Source organism: Podarcis erhardii (assembly GCF_964252035.2).
Source record: "Podarcis erhardii genome assembly, chromosome: 4".
NCBI classification, from domain to species: domain Eukaryota; kingdom Metazoa; phylum Chordata; class Lepidosauria; order Squamata; family Lacertidae; genus Podarcis; species Podarcis erhardii.
The window spans coordinates 55,551,681-55,575,567 of record NC_138508.1 but is presented as its reverse complement, the minus strand read 5'-3'; the positions used below and the strand labels follow the sequence as shown (position 1 = coordinate 55,575,567).

General features: G+C 41.0%; 1 protein-coding gene across 1 annotated transcript in view; it reads right to left on the bottom strand.

Moving 5' to 3' along the window:
• The window catches only part of TTC3 (tetratricopeptide repeat domain 3), a 61,388-nt gene that overhangs the window by 6,131 nt on the left and 31,370 nt on the right, over positions 1 to 23,887 (bottom strand). Inside the window, exons 22-42 of the mRNA XM_081859874.1 lie at positions 23,453 to 23,572; positions 23,202 to 23,303; positions 23,024 to 23,116; positions 22,716 to 22,777; positions 22,071 to 22,207; positions 21,620 to 21,949; positions 20,031 to 20,282; positions 19,002 to 19,048; positions 18,007 to 18,060; positions 16,622 to 16,698; positions 15,225 to 15,377; positions 13,498 to 14,365; positions 11,637 to 11,702; positions 10,976 to 11,125; positions 8,859 to 8,998; positions 7,532 to 7,600; positions 5,248 to 5,344; positions 4,081 to 4,181; positions 2,751 to 2,838; positions 2,329 to 2,433; positions 831 to 1,267 (exon numbers count right to left, since the gene is read on the bottom strand). Coding sequence (XP_081716000.1) covers positions 831 to 1,267; positions 2,329 to 2,433; positions 2,751 to 2,838; positions 4,081 to 4,181; positions 5,248 to 5,344; positions 7,532 to 7,600; positions 8,859 to 8,998; positions 10,976 to 11,125; positions 11,637 to 11,702; positions 13,498 to 14,365; positions 15,225 to 15,377; positions 16,622 to 16,698; positions 18,007 to 18,060; positions 19,002 to 19,048; positions 20,031 to 20,282; positions 21,620 to 21,949; positions 22,071 to 22,207; positions 22,716 to 22,777; positions 23,024 to 23,116; positions 23,202 to 23,303; positions 23,453 to 23,572 — 3,548 coding nt within the window. The remainder of the gene's footprint in view (positions 1 to 830; positions 1,268 to 2,328; positions 2,434 to 2,750; positions 2,839 to 4,080; positions 4,182 to 5,247; positions 5,345 to 7,531; positions 7,601 to 8,858; positions 8,999 to 10,975; positions 11,126 to 11,636; positions 11,703 to 13,497; positions 14,366 to 15,224; positions 15,378 to 16,621; positions 16,699 to 18,006; positions 18,061 to 19,001; positions 19,049 to 20,030; positions 20,283 to 21,619; positions 21,950 to 22,070; positions 22,208 to 22,715; positions 22,778 to 23,023; positions 23,117 to 23,201; positions 23,304 to 23,452; positions 23,573 to 23,887) is intronic.

Below are 23,887 nucleotides of genomic sequence, written 5' to 3'. Positions count from 1 at the left end.
GATCTCTAGATGGCTTGCAGAAAGCTTAGGTGCATGTTAGCCCCCTGGAATATCTGACTCAAATATCTGACTCTCTAAAAACATATTCTTTTACAAATAAGGAGCCAATATCCAGCTATCAATTCATCTCTACCCAAAAGCAACCTGGCTATTTTGCTTCCGACAGTGTTTAGGAAATAGACGGTCAGGATTCCACTACAAGTTCAAAAGGTTACTATACAGTCAAATGGCATTTTGGAAGAACACTTAATTTCCTTTAAACTGCTTCAGGAAAATGCATGCAGGCAAAACACTCAACACGACAAATGGTCAGCATCAAGCCCTATAGGACTGAAAATATTTGAGCAATAGGGTCATTGAAAAACTGAATCTTATCAGTATCCTGAAGCAAGACTCTGCTCAGCTTACACCAACCAGTGGAATGCAAAGTAAAAATAACTGGGGACTACTCTTCTGTTGATGGCAATGCATAGCTATATGGATGATAAGGCACTGCTGCCAAGTCCGGAGTTTGCCTGTATTGAGACAAAGACCATGATGAAGGACCACAAAGAACAGGTGTGTCTGCCGTTGTCAGATAGTGCTCATGCGAATGGCAAGAAGGGCAGCTGCCATTTTTCTACAAGCTCTTGTTTAACCTAGAAAAAGTGCAGTCAAAAGCAAGCAAATGTGGATTGCTCTGCCACGTTATCTTTTTAGATGGTTATGTGCCAGGGTTACTACATTGAAAATCAGGGACAAGGTAGCAGCTTGAACTAGGAAGGGAAAAAACATACACCAAGAGGTCTCCAGCAGAACTGTGAGGAATTGGTTTAACTGATGGAAAATACCTTGTAAGGTGAGGAAATATAATTATGAGTTGATCAATGACGGCTTCATATGGTTGTGGCAGCGCTGGCCTACTTATAGCATTAGCATGGTCCAGCCCTGTGGCTGCTGCTGCTGGTTCTTCTTGGCTGCTGTGCTGCAGCTGGGTGTCCTGGATAGATCTTCTAGAGTTTCCTGGTGACTGGGGTAGACATATGTAATCAGAAAGTGACATATCTCTGCAGTCAGGAGACACCTCTTCCAAGCCTTTATTTGCAAGAGAGTACTTAGAATCTTTCTTGGATATTTTATTTCCCATATGCTTGTTAACTATGGAGTGCAGAGGATTATCATCGTCAGAACTTGAAAAGGTAGCAAACAAATTAGAGGGCAGGTGTGGAGCTGCAGCTGAATACATTACAATGGCTGGATCATTAATAGGAGGCCTCTCATGTGTTACCTGAGGGGAAAAAGAATACCCCAAATTAGGCGAGGAATGTTTTCAAGCATTTTAAAGAATTCAAGCTTCTGCTACTTCCAGGGTGGCTTTCTTCTTATTATTATAGTGGTACCTCGGTTTTTGAATGTAACCATTCTGACTTCCAAAACGTTCGAAAACCGAGGCGCAAAGGGCAGTCTGCAAATTTAATTGAGAAAATTGAGACACTCAGCAGAAGCCGTTCAACTTCCGAGGTGCATTCGAAAATGGAAGCATTCACTTCCGGGGTTTTGGCGTTCAAAAACCAAAACGTTCAACTTCTGAGACGTTCAAAAATCAAGGTACCACTGTATTATTATTGCCCCAGCCATTCTGGGCAGCTTCCAACAGATATAAAAACATAATAAAACATCAAACATTAAAAATTTCCCTATAAAGTCTTCACTATCAAATTGCCCATTAAAAATTAAGACAAAAAGATACAGTTTCAGCTTCATCTGCTTTACCCAGGTGGGCACTGCAACACCATTGGGTTTTTGGAAAAGTAAGATTCTAAAGATGCAATCTCCTCTTCTCACATTATCCCATAGATGCTAAAATTATAAGCAGAACACTGCCTTGAGATTTTCTGTCAGAGTGCCTTTCACTCTCTTCAGAATGAATCACCACCATAACCCTTTTCCTACTTCAACATCCCTGGGCTCCTCAATGAAGGTGCTGCTGAACTGTGGCAGGTGGGCTTAAGATCTGAAAGCAAGAAGATGGGAAGGGGCTTCTTGACCCTCTTCACCACCCTCTGCTCTTCCAAATAGTGTTGGGGTCTCAAGAAAGAGGCTCTTTGAGGCTGCACCTCACCCCAGGAAATGCAACTTTGGGAAGCCACTGGGATGTGGCACTGTGTCTCCTCCCCCCCTCGCCACATGAATTGTTTTGGTACACATCAATGCACTGGAAACCTTGCATGAGCAAGATGGAGGTACTACAACGTAGATATGTTACCTCATGTTTTAGATGCATCCAATCTATAATGAGAATTTCACGGCGCACTGGCTTTCAACACAAAACAGTTAACAAAGACTTACGGATGAGAGGACACTCGGAGGTTGAAGTTCTGCAATTTCCACTTTGGAGATACTATCTAGAAAGGCACCATTTTTCACCATGTAAATTCTCTCATCAAACTGCCTCTGCAAAAAGAACAGAGGGGAGATATTTGAAGTGAGCAGTAATGTTTCTCTAGCTAGGCAACTCTTCTTACGGCTCAGCTAAACTTCCAGTGGCTTCAGATAGGATTCTACAGAAACACTAGTTTGACCTCTTCTCTATTCTTATGTAAATAGGACACATTTTTAAAAAGGAAAAAAAGTTATAAAGTCCTTCCTAGGGAGAAATCTATACATATTAGTCCGTATACAGAAATCTGCAAAATAAGTTAATTCACTTCTGTCAAAAAGAGAAAGCTATTAAAACCTGTATTTTACAATAATTAACATAATAGACATACCTCTACTTTCCTAATTTCATCTTTGGTATTAGAAATAAAGGACTCCCAAGAATTAATTTGTAACTTCAACTGGGGTACTGAAGAGTGGCTGGGGGCGGGGGGAGAGAGACACAAAATTTTAGTTAGTTCTATGCCATGGTAATAGTTTGAAATTAAGAAGGACTTCCAAGAAAAATAATGCTACCCCAAAATGGCATTCCAGTATTTTAATCCATAGAAAAGATTTGATTTTTACTGTCTAGCCAGGACAGCAGTAGTCAATATTCCAGATATATATTCCAGCACCTGGAGTGAACACTGTAACCCAGACTCATCTGAAGTACTAGAGTTTGTAACATTTTAAAGTATGTGTCCTCCAGTTTTTCTCCAGAGGCTTCAAAGAATGGCTTTCTCTAGACAATAGCAAAACACAGAGGGGGTCTCCAATTATAAGTACTGAAAGACAAAGTCACAGGGTCCCAAGTGGGAATGAAATTATTATTATTTAAACATTAACTGTACATAAAATTGTATAGTGTACAATATACGACATGAATTCTTCAAGTTGTAACTAGTGTGTGTGTGTGTGTGTGTGTGTGTGTACACATACACAAAGAATCCAATTTGATTCTGAAGAAGCACAAAGCAATATATAATCCTGGAGATCATGTCAATTATTTTATCTCTATTGTTTGGAGAACTTTGTTATTTTTATTCAGTGGCTGATGCTTGGAGAATTTATGTTTTCTAATTTGTAATTTTCCAAAAATACATAAGCTTAGATGTATACCCTGTATTTAAAGAATCCTTATTTTTATATCATTTCCTTGTAAATTGGGTTACTGCAACTTTGTTTTTCTTCTCCAGACAATCCCATTATCATATGTAGGATTGGGTGAACTAATATAAAATGTACCAATATAGTGGATCAAAGTCAAATATGGTCCCAACGTACAACCCAAAAAGTTCAAAACATGTTACTTTTCTACGCAATACAGTGGTACCTTGGGTTACAGACGCTTCAGGTTACGCGATTTCGGGTTGCACACTTTGCTGAACCCAGAAGTACCGGAACGGGTTACTTCCAGGTTTCAGCGCTCACACATGCACAAAACCGCTAAATTGTGCTTTGCGCATGCACAGAAGCACCAAATCGTGAACCGCGCATGCGCAGATGTAGCACTGTGGGTTGCTAATGTGCCTCCCACACAGATCACGTTCACAACCCGAGGTTCCACTGTACTCGTTTTAGTGAAAGAAAAGATGAAGTTCTGATGGTACTTCTGAGAGAACTTTCAAGCAATCTTATTTAAATGCTTCGTTTGTGGCATACTCATATTCAAAGACATACCTTGTCATGAACTTCAGATACTTAAGATAAGTTTCCGCATCTGTTGCTATTTTGCCTAATTTATATAATTCGGTGTCCTTCCAGTTTTCAAGCACAGAAACCTAAAAAATAAAATTAACTGAGTTTAGATTTTAAAAATCTTACGGGACGTTACTTCTGTATGGTATAACCAATTCTAAACATTTCCACTCATTCACCTGCCTGAAATACTGTCATGTTTAATGAGGTAGCTTCACTGTCCCAGCTACTGGCTGTGTCCTTCCTACTAGGTTATTGTTTTGTTCCTCAACATTAAAAACAATCTTATGCTCTGAGTTTAAAATTCATTTATTTGACTGCAAAGGCACCCTATTCGTCTGGCAGCCTAATACGACTAGCAATGATACCAATGAATCCAGATAATATTGAGGTTATGCAATTTATTGCGGCAAGCCAATAAAACAGCAAAAGGAGGAAATTTAAAATCATAAAAGGACATGAAATTTTATCGTTTTCCTTAAAAAAACAACCAGTCACTTCTAGGTACATGGCGGAAACATTACAGTGGGGAATACAAAATACTATTGTCCACGTGCAAAATTCTGAGCACCACTGGTTATACAGCAAAACTGGAGTGTTTCAGAACAGTCACAGTATTTCTGTACTTTTACATCTATAAGACGCCCCCATGTATAAGACACCCCCCAATTTTGGGGGACTAAATTTTAAGAAAATGAGGGGAGATGGCCTAAAGTTGTTGAGCCTCTCCCCCCCCCCCCCCATGCAGCTGCGGCCAGGAAACACTCCCTAGATCATTTCCTGTGCGCAGAGGCATCGGGGAAAATTGTGCTCCCACAGCCAGCCAGTTGGCAGGAGGGCAACTTCCCCCAATGCCGCTGCACACGGGAAACGATCCAGGGAGTGTTTCCCTTGTGCAGCAGCATCGGGAGAAGCCGCACTCCCGCCAACCACCAATGCCACTATCCATGTATTGGACAACCCCAGGTTTTTTACATGATTTTTTAGTAAAAAAAAAACCTCGTCCAATACACGGGAAAATACGGTAGTTCTTTAAGTGGGAAATTTCTAGGCAAGGATGAAGCGTTACAGCAATCTTCTAATGGTAATCAAAAGTGGGCAGGAATTTGTGGGAAGGGAAAGCAAGGTTGCAACCCAGCATGTTATTACCTCAGCTGCGATAGCTCGTGCAACACACTCCTGGTGGTCGTCCCGTCTTTTCTTTATAAGCTCCTCCCTTTTTACTTTTTCATTTTCAAATTTATTACTAGGGAGTAAATTCAGAAGGTTACTTATTTATTTTCAGACAGAGATTTCAGTTAAACCCAATGGGCTATATTCAACTAACTTTTAACTCCAAGTAGACTCACTGAACAGAAGTTAGTCATATGGCAGGTCCATTGAAATTGATGGACTTCAGTCTATCGATTTCAGTGGGTTGACTGATGGGTTAGTTGGACATCATCCATAAATCAGAAAACAAGGGCAATTAAAATTACAGCCATTATCAATCTGAAAACTACATAGCACCTACAAAACTTCAATATACACTTTAACCATTTCCAAATGTTTGGGTAAATAACAAAAGTTTTAAGCTGGCACCAAAACAAAAAGAGGGCTAATGATGCCTCAGAGAGGAGAGTGTTCCATAACCAGGGTGCCGCTATGGTGAAGGTTGTTAATACAGGCTTAAATTTCAGGTCAACCAAACTAGCACGTTTTCTTTAAAAATATTACTGCTACATATTTCAATGGTTTTTCTAAGTCCTAAAACTTCATTTTTCAACCCTCTAAGGCAGCCTTTCTCAACCTGTGGGTCCCCAGATGTTGTTGAACTACAACTCCCATCACTCCTAGCTAGCAAGGCCAGAGCTCAGGGATGATGGGAGTTGTAGTCCAACAACATCTGGGGACCCACAGGTTGAGAACCACTGCTCTAAGGCAATGCATCAAAATGTCACAAGTGGGGGCTTAGGGATAGCAAGGTGCCTATTACCCAATAAACTTGTGGTTGAGTTGGACATCCAACTCCTCAGTCTATGCCCTTAACCACTATGTGGTACCACCTTCATCCTCTCTCAAAATAAGTACATAAAAGCATACAGTGGTGCCCCGCAAGACGAACGCCTCGGAAGACGAAAAACTCGCTAGACGAAGGAGTTTTTCGTTTTCTTCGCGGCTTCGCAAGATGCATCTCCCTATGGGCTTGCTTCGCAAAACGAAGCTTGCCCCGCAAGCTCCGGGGATGGCGGGGAAGCGCAGCGCGCCTTCCCCTCTGTCCCCGGAGATTGCGGGGCAGGCAACGGGGAGAAGCAATCTTCTCCCCGCCGCCCCTTGCTTTAAACAGGTCCGGGGACAGAGGGGAAGGCGCGCGGCGCTTCCCGTCTGTCCCCGGACGGTCTCCATAGAAACGCATTGATTGATTTTCAATGCATTCCTATGGGAAACCGTGCTTCGCAAGACGAAAAACTCGCAAGAAGAAAAAACTTGCGGAACGAATTAATTTCGTCTTGCGAGGCACCACTGTATACGTAACTATTTAAGAATCTATGCTGCATATTAGAACAGCAGAGCTTTCACCATTTATCTGGACAGTTTATTCTCCTTTATTAATTCCTTTAATATTTGGGTTTATGCAGTAACTAAATTGAAATATCCTTTGCAAAGAGAAGAAACCATGAAGTACCGGACATTAACCTATTCTTCCCACACATCTTTCTGAACTGAATTAATACTGAGAAATACAGCATATAGTTCATTAATACTGAAGTGGAAATACATAAAGGAATTTTCATTGTGACTATTCAAACATAATAGCTTAATATGATTCTTATGCTTTATTATTTCCTTGTGCAATATTCAACAGGGACACACCTTGGCCCAGAGTCGTCCCACTCAGTATGCCTTTCACAGCTTAAATAAATTCTGAGCATTCGGACAGGGCGACATACTCCTAACCCTACTGTCAGGCCTGGTCGTTGTCCTCTTCAGATCACCACACAAACGCTTCTTGTTCTTTTATAACTTTTCATTGATTATTAACAAAACAATCTTATAGACGGTTCTTAAATATTATTCCTCAGAGTCACTTCTTTCAGATACCTTCTGAGCTCTGCTTCTCTGTGACCAGCCACCCTCAAAATGGCGAAGGCGCCTTTCCCTTTGTTTTCCTGCTCTTTTTTCTAACCTCCTGGCTATAGCTGGCCTGTATCTCCCCTCCTCCGAATCTGAGCTAGAACTTAACCCTTGCCTTTCCTGTGAACAGCCAGTCCCTCCCTGTTGTTCCTCTTGCTGCCTTCTATTAGATTCACTGCTCTCCTTCTCCCCTTGGGGAATGCTTTCTCCCTTTGAGAAACTGAAAACTTCTAACTCTTCCCTGACACCTACCATAGCAGTTTGAGAGAACTTATAGTGTCCAATTAAAAACTGCTTAACAAAGCAAATTTAAGCTTACCTGATCTCGATGAATTCATCCAAATGTAGTTTGTACTGCTTATCCTTCTCCTCAATGTTTCTCATGTACCTGTTTTGTTATACAGGCAGGTTTTAGGAAAAAGAAGGCTCACGTCAAAATAAGTAAATAAATACACTCATTCAAAACAAAATTAGCTAACTACATTAACCGTACCCCAAGCCTTCATTTTGTTAGAAGCCCGTTTTTCTTTTCACCCCAAACTACTATTTAAAAGATGGAATATGGTTGCATCCAGTGCTGTGCAAACAAACTTTCCCTCACACAGAAAGACTTTTCCTTCCTCCGCTGTCTCTGCAGCTGGCTGTGCACTCCCAAAAAACTACTCTGAAGTGTAGTACTTCAATCCTTCTGGAGCTGGTTTTGATGGCATGCAGGAGGGAGGAGAGGAAGTGAAAGTCGCATTGTGCACGTGGAAGTGTTCTGCTCCTGCAATGGCAGAACTGGATACAACCCAATGTTTTCTGTATCAAGAGCTGTAATATAAATCTTATAATAGAAGGGAAGACAGAGACCAGGGCAGAGTCTCAAAGAGAAAGCAATTTATGGGTAGGCAGCCTAAATCACTGCTACGCTTTGCCAAGACAAGTCAAAATATAAGGAGCAGGCCTTAAAATGTTGACTAGAAAATGACTTAAAAGCAAGCACTCTAGAACTACAGTAAGTTCGATTACTGTGGAGATAGCGGGTTTACACATCTTCACAAAGTATCCCTATAGTCTCATGATGTTCCAACATCACAGTATTCACATGCCTCACTAAACAAGGGTTTGCTGAACAATACACTAGGTTTCTGTGCTTCCTCACTCTACTCATGCCAGAGAAAAGGCACTAGGAAGCATTTGTTTCTGCTTTTTGTTATCCACAGCTTCCAGTCTCATCTGAACCTGGATAAACTGTGGTTAATCTTAGTTTAAATCAAGGCAGCTCCAGAAACACATTTGTAACTGGTCTGTTTTAAAATTGCCACAGCCAATGTTGGCCACAATTTGTCAGTCAAGCCATAGTTAGTCAAAGGCAGAAGGAAAAGCTTCCAAACTCCTTTGCTTGGCCATGCAAGAGTAGAGTTAGGTGTGTGCAAACCGGAAGCTCATTGCAGCTCACTCCTGCTTGCGTATGTTATGGTAACCTGTGGTTTAACACAATATGCAAATGTGGTCAGTTAAGTGCAAGCATTGTAATAAGCAGAATTAAGTGTGAGTAGTATTATTGATACAAGTTTAGATGCGCAAAAATGTAATGACTTGCATAACCTCTTCCCTTATGACCCTCTCCCGCAAACCAGCTTTCACTTTCAGGATAAACTTACCCTTCATTGGTTTCTGTTAGCTTCCTTATTTTATTCTTTCCTACTTTTAATCCTTCTTGGTTTTCCTTCTTCTCCTGTTGCCATCTTTTCATTTCTGTTTCTGCATCTTGATGGAACCAATCCAGCTCTTTTCTAGTGAGCTATAAAATATGGGAGGTGGGAGTCAAAGACAGAAACTTAGCTCCCAAGTCCAACAATATATTTCTTTTGTCGTCTGATTGTACCATTGCTCCGTCTCTCTGGTTAGTGCATTTTTATTATTATTTCTGTTATGTGAAACTTGTTTAAATGTTTAAAAAACACAAACATATTTTATAGTGAATATATCCAAAGGGAGAGAAGGATGTGGTTGTGAAGTCTAGCCATTATCCTGAACACAAAGGACTGAAGACCCCTCTCTTAAGTGTATTAAGCATTTTGTGTACCTGCACCTTTGACTTTTCCTTCCAAAGCAAGTTATTCATTCTGTGTAGCAAAAAGCATTTAGTCACTCCATTTTGAATACAGGGGGAGATTCTACTTGGGGGGCGGGGGGCGGGGAGCAAATGCCACTAAGCATACTAACATAGTATACTGAGCAAGCCACGGGACTGTACAAACCACTGCCATAGCAGGGACACATATCCCATTGTTTTCAGTGGAAGGCAATTCCATGTGATACTTTTGATCCAAAGATAGGTAAGTGGAAGAAAAACAGCCACCAGCACTGTTCTGCAAATGTTTTTATGCTGCTACCGTAAGTTGTTTCCTCTGAAATCTTATACTTGTGGATGCGCTGCAGTATACCTGAAGAAGTGTCTCCACCTCCCCATCGTTTTGCCAGGACACTGAGGTCCAGCTCCGAGGGCCTTCTGGCAGTTCCCTCACTGTGAGAAGTGAAGTTACAGGGAACCAGGCAGAGGGCCTTCTCGGTAGTGGCGCCCGCCCTGTGGAACGCCCTCCCACCAGATGTCAAAGGAAAAAACAACTACCAGACTTTTAGAAGACATCTGAAGGCAGCCCTATTTAGGGAAGCTTTTAATCTCTGAAGGACTATTGTATTTTAATATTTTGTTGGAAGCTGCCCAGAGTGGCTGGGGAATAAATAATAAATTATTATAATATTAAAAACAAAACAAATTCCTTCCAGTAGCACCTTAAAGACCAACTAAGTCAGTTCTTGGTATGAGCTTTCGTGTGCATGCACACTTCTTCAGATACACAGTGTATCTGAAGAAGTGTGCATGCACACGAAAGCTCATACCAAGAACTGACTTAGTTGGTCTTTAAGGTGCTACTGGAAGGAATTTGTTTTGTTTTGACTATGGCAGACCAACACGGCTACCTATCTGTAACTGTTATTATAATTCCAGTTACAATAGGTAGCCGTGTTGGTCTGCCATGGTCAAAACAAAATAAAAAAATTCCTTCCAGTAGCACCTTAAAGACCAACTGAGTTAGTTATAGGTATGAGCTTTCGTGTGCATGCACACTTCTTCAGATACACTGAAACAGAAGTCACCGGACCTTTCTATATAGTGAGAAGGTGGGGAGGGGTATTACTCAGAAGGGTGGTGGGAATGGGTGATTGGCAGATAGCTGCGATGAGCCTGTTGACGACTCCTATTGCAGTCGTTAAGAGTCGTCAACAGGCTCATCGCAGCTATCTGCCAATCACCCATTCCCACCACCCTTCTGAGTAATACCCCTCCCCACCTTCTCACTATATAGAAAGGTCCGGTGACTTCTGTTTCAGTGTATCTGAAGAAGTGTGCATGCACACGAAAGCTCATACCTATAACTAACTCAGTTGGTCTTTAAGGTGCTACTGGAAGGAATTTTTTTATTTTGTTATTATAATATTATTATTATTAAGTGGGTCATCATCTGCATTTGTTCAGTGCAGTCCGTATATGTCTATTCAGAAGTACATTCCCTTAAACTCAATGGGATTTACTCCCAGGTACACAAGTACAAGATTTGCAGCTTTGCTGCTAGCTGTCCCCAAAATCCTTTAGGGCAGACCTTACATTCACAGAAGGATTTCTTTGGAGCCAACTCACTATGTTTAGGAGTTTAAGTTTCAACTGTACTGATGGCCATTTTTCTTTGATATTATATTCATAAAGATTTATTACCTTGTTTCCTTGAACAAGTTGTAAAATCTCAGCTTCTAATACATTGATTTCTTCAGAGCTTCGATATTTAAGCTGCTCATATTTTTCACCTGCTTCTTTAAGCTGCTCTTGTAGAACCTGGTGTTCTTTTTCCATACGTAACAGATCTCCCTGAAGAAAGAAGTATGCAGATCAAATTTTAAATGCTACAACAGTGAAGTTATAGTCCGTATATATAAGGCACAGTATAATCACTGTTCTTGTCACCAAAAAATGTTATTGCCTATAAAGTTCTTCAATTTTTCAAAATGTGTGATATGAGAAAAATCATGTCAAGGGAATATGAAATTTCCAACAGAGCTAGCACAGTTTCTTGAGTTATTTCTACAAAGAAGTGCAGGTACATAACAGCCACTAAACCAACAGAGATAAAAGTATTTCATGTAATCTTAGCCACGTTGCAGAAGTTAATACTTAACCAAATTGGAAAATCAACTAAAAGAAACAATAAACTAAGTAATTAAAAAGAGAGAGAAAGAGATGGTACTATCTGTGAGCAAGGCTCATGGATATTTCAGCTTAGAGGTTTACATAATAGAATTTTTCATTTGTTAAAACATACTCTGAAGTATGCTTTTGCTTCCTCACTGGGCCATCTGTGGACATCCACTCATGCACTTACTTGTTGGGTTTCATATGGATGAAAAGGCAAAGTATTGATTCCCTCGTCTGCTAGTTCTTGATCTACCTAAAATGCAAAGAGCCAGAAACTGTTTCAGTAGAGGTTAGTTACATCCCAACATTTCACAATGTGTTTCCCATAGATTGTTCCTTTGCCCAGTAAATATGTACATAGTTGTGTTTCCTCAACACCACCACCCAGAAAGCTCATTAAATTGAGTTATTTGATTTTATAACTTCTGAGTGATGCCTAACTGCAAGCCCGCCACCACAAACTGAAGTGGCAAAGGTAATAAAGAAAAGCAGACTCAGCATGTGAACAAGAGTTTCACAGTCCCTAAATAAAGGTAAAGGGACCCCTGACCATTAGGTCAAGTCATGACCGACTCTGGGGTTGCGGCACTCATCTCGCTTTATTGGCCGAGGGAGCCAGCATACAGCTTCCAGGTCATGTGGCCAGCATGACTAAGCTGCTTCTGGCGAACCAGAGCAGCGCATGGAAACGCCATTTACCTTCCCACCAGAGCGGTACCTATTTATCTACTTGCACTTTGACGTGCTTTCAAACTGCTAGGTTGGCAGGAGCAGGGACCGAGCCACGGGAGCTCACCCTGTCGCGGGGATTCAAACCGCCGACCTTCTGATCGGCAAGTCCTAGGCTCTGTGGTTTAACCCACAGCGCCACCCACGTCCCAAATACAAACAGCTAATTGTCGGCCAGAACAATAATATTTTCCTAACAGTTCTTCAAAAGAAACCTGTGAACTTGTCTTCAACCATCCATTTGACGGGAGGGAGGGGAAGGACATTTGTCATGGCAAGTCGGTGGAAATGAGCACCTCTCACACACTAGGTCTGTAGGAGTCCACCATAAAGGTAACATACAGTGCCAAGACTAAGGATTATAATGCAGTGTGGGAGAAGGGGGAAGCACAAAAAGCCTATCCTTTGGTCAGGTCTCCTTTTACAGCCTGAGAGTGGCCTAGAAAAGTCTTTCTCCTCTCTGATCCGTCCTTGGTCAGCAGGCATCAGGAAAGGAGGGAGAGCTAAAAAACCTTAAAGGTCATTAGAACTGGAAGCCAGGTGCCATTCCAGGCACAGAAGGTATCCCTGCTGGAAACTGGCCTTATAGAAACATTGCAGAAATCTGCTCCCTAAATTACACTTGTGTTCTTTAAGCAATATGAGGCTAATAGGGCCAAATGCAAAATGAAAACAAGCAAGTTTGATTCCAGGTCCACTTTTTTTCTAGAAGTTCACTAATCTTAACACACTATTTGACTCCAGTGAAAACCACTTTCCACACATTTTTCATACACAGAATACAGCTGTAGGGGGGGGGGGCAGACACATGAGTAATGCCATACATGGATATCATGTGCTGTTTTGTCCACTATCATGCAGGAAGCTGGCAACAGCTTTTCACATGGCAAAATAGTCACGTGTGTTCTTCACAGATGATAGTATACAGATGCACAAGGGAAACCTGCGACAATGGCCTTGCGTCCACCTAATGAACTTAGTTTTGGGTACCATGTTTGAAAGCTACGTCCACGTTGACTCTCAAGTCTAACACAGATATTTTAAAAAATATTAGAAATAGTAATTTATATTGCTTTCCCATGCCTTTTAAAAGAAGAAACTTCTTTACACACTGAGATGAACATAGCAAACTAGATGTAGCTAGCATATTAGAGACAACATGTCTATAATTATATTCTTTATCAAGCGAACAGGCACTGAAAGAAGCAAACTTTCCACCACACCAATGAAACTCACTCCAGAGTTCATACATACAACACAGAAAAACAAAAACACTGTCAGCTCCTCAACGAATACTGTGCACAGCTTATTATTCTCACCTGAATAGCAATCATCCTAGAACGGGGTTTGTTTCTTGCTACAGACTTATTATTGGTTTCCATTTTAGTAACAGAGTCACATCCAGCTTCATTACTATTATTCTCAATGTTATCAGGATTATTTTCACAAGAGCAAATGTCAGACAATGCTGACAGTTGCACCTCATCTTTCGCCACAAGAATATCTTCGCCATCCTCGCTTGATGTCACTTCTGGATCAATATCAAGGAAAGCATCTGGATATATATAATTAGGTTGCTCCAAAATATCTAGCATTTCAGGAATCGTTGGCAACGTTCTCTCATTCTGATATTCTGACTGAATCTCATTCAGAAATATTGGGTGGCTTTGGGGTAAAGCTGAAGGCAAAGAGGCATCTGACATAGGCAGTGATGCTGCTATCATGTCAGTTACCTGAGTGGAAAGGGAGTATGTGGGAACGAATGGACTAAAAGCAGAATGGCTGGTAGTCATATATTCCAGAGTATCATGGGCTGGAGTATTAGTAGATACTGACACATAAGGACTGTTAATATATGAGGTGGGCTGGAACTCCTTAGCAGCTGGGTTTAAACGTGGTTTGCTGTTTTCTTGACTAAGAAGGCTTGCCGAGAAATTTTCTTCATTTTTAGTCCTTTCTGCAGCTCCAGTGACATCCGCATTTTCCTTCAGCATCACTGAATGTTTCATCAAGCCAATAAGGTTGCCAATCATAACAAAACGTAGAGATTCCAGAAGGAAAGATTTCAGACCACCAGCATCCTCTACTATTTTACGAGTCTCCGCAGGAAAGTGTTCATACTCTCCAACTAACAGTGGATTATCAATTTCCATGGGGCCATGTTCTTCCAAGATTTGAGAAAAATAGCTGTGAAAGCAATCAAAGTCATATCTAAGTTCAAGAGGAAGCTGTGCAATCACAACTCAATTAGCGTTTTAGCTACCAATTTATACATGACAAAAGAGGTTTGAAAACACTTACCGATCTCACGTCAACATTTTATTTTATGTAAATTGATAGAATAATGTTGTCACCCTAAGCACCAAACCGTGTCTTATGATGCCCAAGACCATCATGTCAACTTGCCTCCTCCTCACTGGGGACCAACAGGAATTTTTTAACACCTTTGCTAACTTGAAAAAGCAGGAGTCAATGCTTTGGGTGGCAACGATTAAAACTGCATGAGTTTCAGGTGCAAATATGTCAAGGAAAAAGGAACTAGAGATGCACACAAAAGAGAGGAACGCCTCAGAGAAGAAACACATGGGAAAGGAAGTGCCCCATCGTATTTCCAATGCCTGTCCCCTAAAAAGTTCACTTCCCACGTTTCTTGCTTTCTTCGGCAGCAGCAAGAAGGTAGAAGTAAGTGTCAGGAAACAAGAGAATTCTGTTAGTGCTGAGTAATCAGTACCCAAGTATAACCATTAGTAATCATAGGAAGATTTCAATGTCAGGAAAGTCTGAAACACATGCTCTTGTTCCTATGCCCTTACTGCTAGCACCTATGTGCTCAATCCTCAAACTGCTTTTGAAACCCAGGGGAATTAAAGATTCCATTTTGGAGCTTGGGTGGGAGCAGACTCGAGAGAAAACTCTTAATTCCAATCCTCCTCCTCCTGCTCCTCTGGGAATGGGGATGATGCCTATACCCAAGGGACCCCAGCTCTACCTTCGTTATTTTTTTGCTTGTTGGAAAATAAAGAAGGAAAAGGAAATGCAAACATACTCATATAAGCTTTCACACGTTGGGTCTGGGTAATTGTCCAAAATTCTCTGGTAACTGCTACCGGAGGAAAAATTATTATACAAAGCTTCAAATATCGCCACCTGCTCATTAAGACCATCTGGGATTCTGAAAGGGTCACGTGGATTCATAAAACTGTTGGGAAGACAAAGAACAGACTTTAAGAAGAGCAAGCTCCTTATGAATGGAAAGCTCCCAACTCACAGGGAACAATAAAAAGCTCAACAGCCGTTTTATTTGTTTTAGGCATAGGCCGTAACAATAACAAAGAGACATGCTTTCAAGCGTAAGATTAATATTAAGACAGAATAAAAATAAACTAAGACAATAAAAAAACAACCTCAGCTGTACAATTTACAGTCAATAACAGGAGCACTGGCATAGTCTGGATATTTTGCAGTTCAGCTGTAAGGGCAACAGTACATACTTTCTGGGTTACCACATTAATATCTGCAAATAAATGCTCTACTTGCTATCTGTCTGACCATTAAGTTCAATTCATCCCACCAGGAATTACGATAGGAACATCCCTCTTATGTCATCAGAAATGGAACATGGAGATATATTAATGTGGGATATTATCTGTAATGGCTTCTCAAAAATACAATGGCAGAGATTAACAGGAATATTATAACAATGCTTCTCTGGAACTGCCAGTAGCATTTGAATCTGGAGTAAAGGATTTCCTCAGGGGGGAAAGGACAGAGATTCAATAAATAGAATTTGTCATGTTTAAATATTATAATGGCACATCTTAAACTTGGTTACAAGGCACATTGCACTTCCAAGTTGTCATGGATTCTGTTCTTAAACTATTTGCAGGGGAATAAGGCTTAATTAATTAGTCCATAGAAAAACCCATACTACACCTCTCTTATTCTCAGTCACTCATTTAATCAATAGATGAAGAAAGAATACAAGGGTTTCATTTCTCAAAAGTAACATTTTTCAGGTATCACTGTCTCCCAAGACACTGGACAAACATTAAGTTGTAACAATGAGGAATTAAGATGTTCATATCTAATACCCCCAAACTAATAGGGTAACATTCAAGCTGTCTGGTTAGCAATTTTATTGACTGATTAGTAAATTTTATTTTTCAGTTTTCTTTATTTAAATACACTGTAACAATTGCAGTTCAAAGGCTTATATATCCTTTTTATAAAATGTCACTATGTGCTCCAGGTCCCATAAAAAATAGAGGCACATGCATAACACTCTAACTGGAATCAAAGGAATTTAACAGTGTACTAGTGTTCTCAAAGGTAAGTCCCATTGAATTCAACCAGACATACTCCCAGGTAGGTTAGTTTAGGATTGTAGCCTAAAGGTGTTTTGGCAAGAGCATGCTCCATGTATTTTTTTGTGCCAGAACTTACAAGGTGCTTTCTTCTGAAAATATATTGTCTTCCTCTCGAGTTACTGTACCAACTCCACCAGACAGGACTAAAATAGACTAAATCAACAAGGAAAGAATTGAAACTTGTTACATAATGACATGTAAAATTTTAAAACGAAGTAATCCATCTTCAGAATTCAACAGACTCATTTATATAATCCTTCTTCCCCAGTTCACATTTATTCAATGCCCCCCCCCCCCCGCCAAAAAATGAGGTTTGGCAGTGTGATTGTAAGAAAAGTAGATGACAATATTCAACTGTGCCCTCCACTCACAGAAGCTTCTTTGTTACAGTGAAGCTTCTCTTCAGGGAAGGAGGGAGGCCATTTTCACTGCTTCCCTCTTAAACCCCCTCCTCCCACCCACTCCAAATCTGTTCTACGGATAGGAAGACCACTTGGAACAACATGGGAGGTGGCAGTGGCATTGGGGGTGCAGGAGAAAGGGGGAATTAGAGAAAACCAGCTCCTCTTCCTACTTTCTATCCCCAGGAGCCACCTGTGGAGCAGAGAGCCTTTTAGCAGCAGTGGGACGCAGCTGGATAGACACTAAATTTTATTATTCAGAACTAGAAATACAAAGCAGGAAGAACACTACTCAATCCAGAGTGACTTTTTAAACCTGAAGCATACATTTTTCTCCAAATCTACTGTCCTGCTTGTATGCAATATTATGTTGATAATAGACAGGAACATAAGAAGCCGCCTCATATCACAACAGACTATTAGGATGAACAGGATCACTACTATCCACATTGACCAGCAGCAGGTCTGCGGGATTTTTGAGAGGCAACATGACCAGTCCCACCTCCTGCTACTGAGCTATGGCCTTTTCCCCAACTGATTAAAAACTAAGGAGCTGGTGCATGATGCTCAGAAGTTCCGGTCTCACTCTACCCCCACTTCTGGCCATGCCAGGAGCAACATGCCACAATACCTGCCTTGTCGTTTCATCTGAACCTGGGCCCAAGGTTTGTTTCCTTCCCATCAAACCACAAGGGGTGAACCAAGCTCTGTTCTTGGCTTGCTAGTCGTGGCCTGGTTGGAGAGAGGCAAATCACACGCCCAGCTTCGGATGATGTGATGAAGCCAAGGCTTGTGGTTTGCTCCTTCTGGCATGGCCAGGGACATGTGAGGGGCAAAGTAGGGACATCTAAGCAGCATGCACTACTAGCACAATGCTCATTCGCATTTCAGTTAGCTAAACATCAGCTATGGTCTAACTTGGCATGTGAACCAGGCCTGAGGAAGTCTAGAAAGAGGGAAGGAGAGAAGAAATTGAAGAGAGAACAGTACATAGGCATTTACTAGCTTTGCTTCTTTTGCTGCATCCTACCAGCATGGATGCCTTTAAAGAAATATATACCTTTGGTTCCTTTGCCTTCTTTCGGTTTCTGTTTTTAACTTTGATAGTATTATTCTAGGCAGAAAAAGAAATGGTTTAGTAGTGACCACCACCAGGAAAAAATATTACCATAACACTGCTTATTTTATTTGCACATTCTATTTCCATTCTTCACCTTCGCTAGCAAGGAAACAAAATCCCTACATCTGTTTCCTCATTTCTTTTCTACTTTTCCCCTTCAGAGCAAGAGGACGCCATGTATAACTATTTCAGTAAGAGCTTATCATGATGACAAACACCAAAACTAAATGATCGCCATGTGGTGGTTCCTCCCCCTTTGAAATGCTCCTCCCTCAGACGTGAGATTGGTGCTATCGCTTTACTTATTTTGGTGCTAAGTGGAAATGCATATTGGTTTGCCCAGGTTTCTGCAGGAGTCTGTTGAGCCTGCGACGACGCTGCATGCCCTGCTGTGTATGTACGAAGGGTCCCTTAACGGATGCAAGAAGGAGGGTCTGCAGGACAAGCCATGTCAGCAGAGACAGGGATACACGGTGTCTCTAACAAGCTAATAAGCAACATGATAAGCACCAGAAATTTGGTGAGTACTCAAGATTCCAATATCCCGTGACTGGGCTGAAAGGGGTTTGGAACAGGTTTAAGTCTTTCCTTGCCATGTTATCACCCCCACTGCACCTCAGAACACCCCTTTTGGGGGTCTTTCACTAGTGTGAAGTCCCACCGGCTGAGCTGTGGTGAGGGGCACTCCGGCAAATCTCTGGCTCAGCTACGGTGAGACTTGTGCCCAGCTGGCAAAGCCAAAAATCTCCTGAATGAAAAGTTCTCTCATCCCGGCGGACCGTGGGTTTGGACTGCACTGTAACTCTGCAACATATGTATGTTATAAAAGCAGCAGTGCAATATAAGGGGAACACTCTACCTAAATATATTAGAAAGGGTTCTGATTGCAATGTATTTGCTTCCATTTCAAGAAAGGAATAAACATAAAAACTTACTGAGGCAGTTGCATTCTCTTCCTTCCTTATTACAGTATACCGATTATCTATTTTTAAAATAAATTTTATTTAAAAAACAAAACAAAAATCTAAGACAAAAGCACAAAGCTCTAAACAGTTTTGAACAACTGCGCCGTAACTTTAGTAAATAGCCCTGTCCTCTCGCGGTTGTGCATATGCTTTAAATCATTATACTATATAGAGTTATCTAACCATGTTGGCCAAATAATTACAGTACTTTGATAAGAGGCCTGAGTTCTTACAACAGAGTATATTTTTAGCTGCTTAAAGCCAATGGTTCTGAATCAAAAGAAACTTGCCTATGTCCTGCTGAAATCAGTACAGTCATACCTTGGTTTTCAAATGCCTTGTGACTCAAACATAAAGGTAAAGGGACCCCTGAGCATTAGGTCCAGTCGTGACCGACTCTGGGATTGCAGCGCTCATCTCGCTTTGCTGGCCGAGGGAGCTAGCGTACAGCTTCTGGGTCATGTGGCCAGCATGACTAAGCTGCTTCTGGCGAACCAGAGCAGCGCACGGAAACGCCATTTACCTTCCCACCGGAGCGAAACGCCGCAAACCCCAAAGTGAGTGTTTCAGTTTGCAAACTTTTTTAGGAAGCTGAATGTCCGACACGGCTTCCGCAGCTTCCGATTGGCTGGTTTCTGAACTTTTTCGGAAGTCGAAAGGACTTCCGGAACCGATTCTGTTTGAGAACCAAGGTACGACTGTACATGTTTATGACTAAAGTGATACTGAATACATAAACCACCATACACAGCAACCAACTCAGAACCCGCCCCATAAAGAAAGCAGCATCTCCCCACAACTGCAATTAGAAAGATAATGGAACATGGGGTTTCACATTTCCTTCCCCACGTGGGCTGAACCACCTGCACAGAACCTACAATTCACCTGGTCTGAATCCTTTCATTGCTGCCCACCACTGTTCCCCTCACAAAATCTATAGAAGTCATTGATAAAGTTAAAGGGATAATAAACTCCCTTTGGTCATCCTAGTATACTTACCCATGTTATCAAAATAGTCATCTAAGTATTGAAGGAGAGATGGAAAATTCTCTCTGTTCTCTTCTAAGAGCCATAAAAAACACCGAAGTTCTATCAACGATAGCTCATCTATCATATCTGGAGATGTGCAGGTGAACTCCCTGCCTAGTTTAATGCCATATTTCTCATTCCACAGCACTGCTATGAAGTCAAGATCAAGCTGTAAGATGCATGTTCCATACTTGGCAAAAAATTGTTTTGTAGCTTTTAAACCTGCAAAAATAAATATAAATTATAACACCCAAAAGTGGATTCACATCACAGAATATATTTTGCCCTCTAGGACAGACATACACAAGGATTTGACCTGTTTACATTTCAAGGAAGCATTCTTTGGGGTAGATCTCCAAGAATTAGACCAACTAGATGGGGGATAGTATAGTGAAAAATTCAGTATCTGGAACTTGTTAAAATTACCAGTGCCCGACCCAAAGCTGGGATGGGGACGATGACACTAGGAGCCATTGCTCTTTGCATTATGTGGGGAGGGAAGCTGTGAATACTATTATTGGGTTGTATCCAACAATACCCTTCTGTTCACAGAAAGGTTTCTGATCAAGTGAAGGCATTTGCTAATGGAAAGGAGGAAGCCATTTTCACCAATTCCCCTCCTCTCTGAAAATCTGCTCTGGAGGGTTGTGGGACCATCTGGAAGAGCACAGAATGTAGTGTGTGTGCAGGGAAACTCAGAGAAAATCACCTCCCTCTCCTCCCACCAAGTCATTTATAAAGGCCTCTGCCAGATGAAAAGTCCATCTGGATTGAGCCCACTGAGAGCTGGCTATGGATACAAGTATCCTATCACAAAGTAAGCACAAACAAAACTGATCCACACACCTGTCATAAAGTTGTCTGCCTGAACAGTATGAGAAACTGCAAAGATGCAAAAGCAAAACTAGCGGTGTGCTTAAAGCAGGCATAGGCAAACTCGGCCCTCCAGATGTTTGGGGACCACAACCCCCATCAACCCTGACTGCTGGTCCTGTTAGCTAGGGATGATAGGAGTTGTAGTCCCAAAACATCTGGAGGGCCGAGTTTGCCTATGCCTGGCTAGAGTGAAAAACAAATGAGCATCTTGCTTTGAACGTCTTCTCAGCAAACAATTCTAAGCAGGACACGTGCAGTCTAATATATTGAGACTATTTTGAGAATATTAAAGGAGCATAATAAAACTTGGAAATTAGTACAAAAATTAAAAATAAGGAATAAGAAGTGCATTGGAAATGTAATTATTGCTACCCAAATCTTGCTTGTAAAAAACTGAAAACAGCAATGATCAAAACTTTGGAATGTTGTAGGAAATTACAGTGCTGGCCAGCAAGGGCATAAATTTCCCAATTACTTATATCCTTGCTTTTGATACTTAAAGCATAACCTTATGATTTAACTATAAATATAAGCAGAGAGGGATTTGTTGATCAGAATTATTTACAAATCCAGTTCCTAACTTTTAATTTCCAGATCAGCTGCAATTGCAGCCAGCTCTCATATGTAATGTGAACAAGCCTCAGTTTTATGTTACAGTTTAACCACAAATAACTTACTCTTACCATTACTATCAAGATGTTTCATTAAGTCGTGTAGTCTAGGATCCACTTCTTCAAGCTCACTTAAAACATGAACAAAAATTCTTGTCGCCACTCTATTATTTTTGTCAATTACGGAGCTTACAATCTGATCCATTACTTCAACTGAGGTCACACAGTTTGTTGAAAACCGTGTGTGGTCTGCTTCGCCAATTACCCACCACGAAAACAGTTCATTAAGAAGTTTGAAGCCATCATGTACGCCTCTCCGTATTTTCTCAAAATTCTGCATAATAAGCTGCAGGACTCTATCCCCAGCAAAATAATTCTTGTGAACAAGACCACCACCGCTCCCTAAGATTAAAAAGCAAAAACAAAACCGTGAATGCCCAGATACATAACAGAAACGCAGGACCCCACGGGGGGGGGGGACGACACCAAGGTATTCTCAATACAGGTATTTACTGTCCCATACCTTTATCACTGTCATCATTTGATATAGAGTCTGCTGTGTGAAGTACTTCTGCAAAGTTCCCTAGTGACAGTAATGTGTCTTCTTTCATTAATTTCCTCTTCAATTTTCTCTCCTGTTTTTTCTGTAGGGTCCTAGAACTGACACAGCCAATTCAAAGTTTTATTTTTAAAAGCAATTGGACATTTTTCAGATGAAATGTAAATATTCAAGACTACCACTCTTTCAGGAAAAATAAGTCTCCTGGCCTGTTAAGATATGACAGAAGCTCCCGAGAGAGTCAGCCAGCCAGCCAGCCAGCCAGCCAGCCTTTCAATGTGCTGCCTGACTGTATCAATCATAGCAGACACATGATGACGTAATCCGGCGGCAATCCTTATGTGAAGGTCATCACAACACTAAATGCAAACAGGCCTTCAAGTATCCAAATGTATCCAGTAAGGTCTTTCCAGCAAACAAAAGTCTCCCTTAACCAGAAAACGAGATAGAGACCATTTTGGCCAATTTCCCTAACCCTACTCTGAATATTTCCTGCCTTGGACAACAGGTGGCGATACAAACCCCCATGTTCTTCAATGAGACTACCATCTTGTGTCAGCCACTCTGAAAACGAACTGCTAGTATTATATGACTAGCTAGGAAACTTACCTTGTGCATTCCTGTTTAACAATGGGCCTTGGAGGATTCTTGCTTTTTATTTTATCTTCATACTAAGAGGAGAAAAGAAAAATGGGAGCTTCAAAGATTTATTTTCCGTAACAGTGCTTTATTATAATTGTGGAAAATAAAATACTGTTTTGACATTAGGTCAAAGCAAAGAAACGAAAATGAAATTTATATAGTATGACAACAAATTTGGAAATGTTGAATGCAGGTAATAATAAAGGTTTCTTTTCATCTAATTCCATTTCTAGTATTTATATTATAAAAAATACCAACCAGAAATCAATTCTTACCTCACATTTGATTAAACCAGAGGAGCTGAAGACAGCAATATTAGAAATGAGACCGCTACAATCTGGAGTGAAACATAGCTCTCGAAGGAAGTCCTGTGGGTGTGAGCAGAAAAAGGACTTGTGGGTAGGATTTCGCTACAGAGGCTACAGAAGTAAAACATTAAACATTTGATGTTACCTTTTCAGTTTTATCTGTATATCTTGCTGCTTTCAACTTCTTCCAACAGCTTACATGAAACTCCACTTTACATTGTTCACAGCAGGTAACACGTATAAAACCCTAAAGTTTGGAGATCACAGATAAGTGAGCACTGTGAGTTCAACGTGTATATTAGGAATATTCAAAACATATTTCGCATAAGCTTCTTAAGAGAAAGTGCACCTAAATTAAAAGTATCTGACGATCCTTTTCAACAACCTTCACATTACCTTGAAATCTGGGTCACTAAAATAGATTTTTATTTTCTGCGCTTGGCACTGCTGGTAGCGACAAACTGCATGTGGAGCTGGAGGAAATCTGCATTCTTCAATGTGATCTTGCAATATAACCTATGAAGCAGCAAAGCAAGTTAAATATTGTAGCATCTTCCCTGGAAATTCTGTACTACCAAGTGTGCATGTTTATAAATGCAGTCTCATCGAGCAGAATACTGAATATTCATCATTTCCTCAACTTTCAAATTCTTCCACTTTCTATCGTTTGCCACCCCACAGAATATTAGGCTGCCTGTTAGGTAGGAAGGAATCCAACCCATCTGTATGAGGCCAGGCTTTCAAAGTTGACTACAGTGATGCGAGATGAAGTCACGCAGTACTGCTCATAGATTCACAGAATCATAGAGTTGGAAGGGATCCCATGGGGCA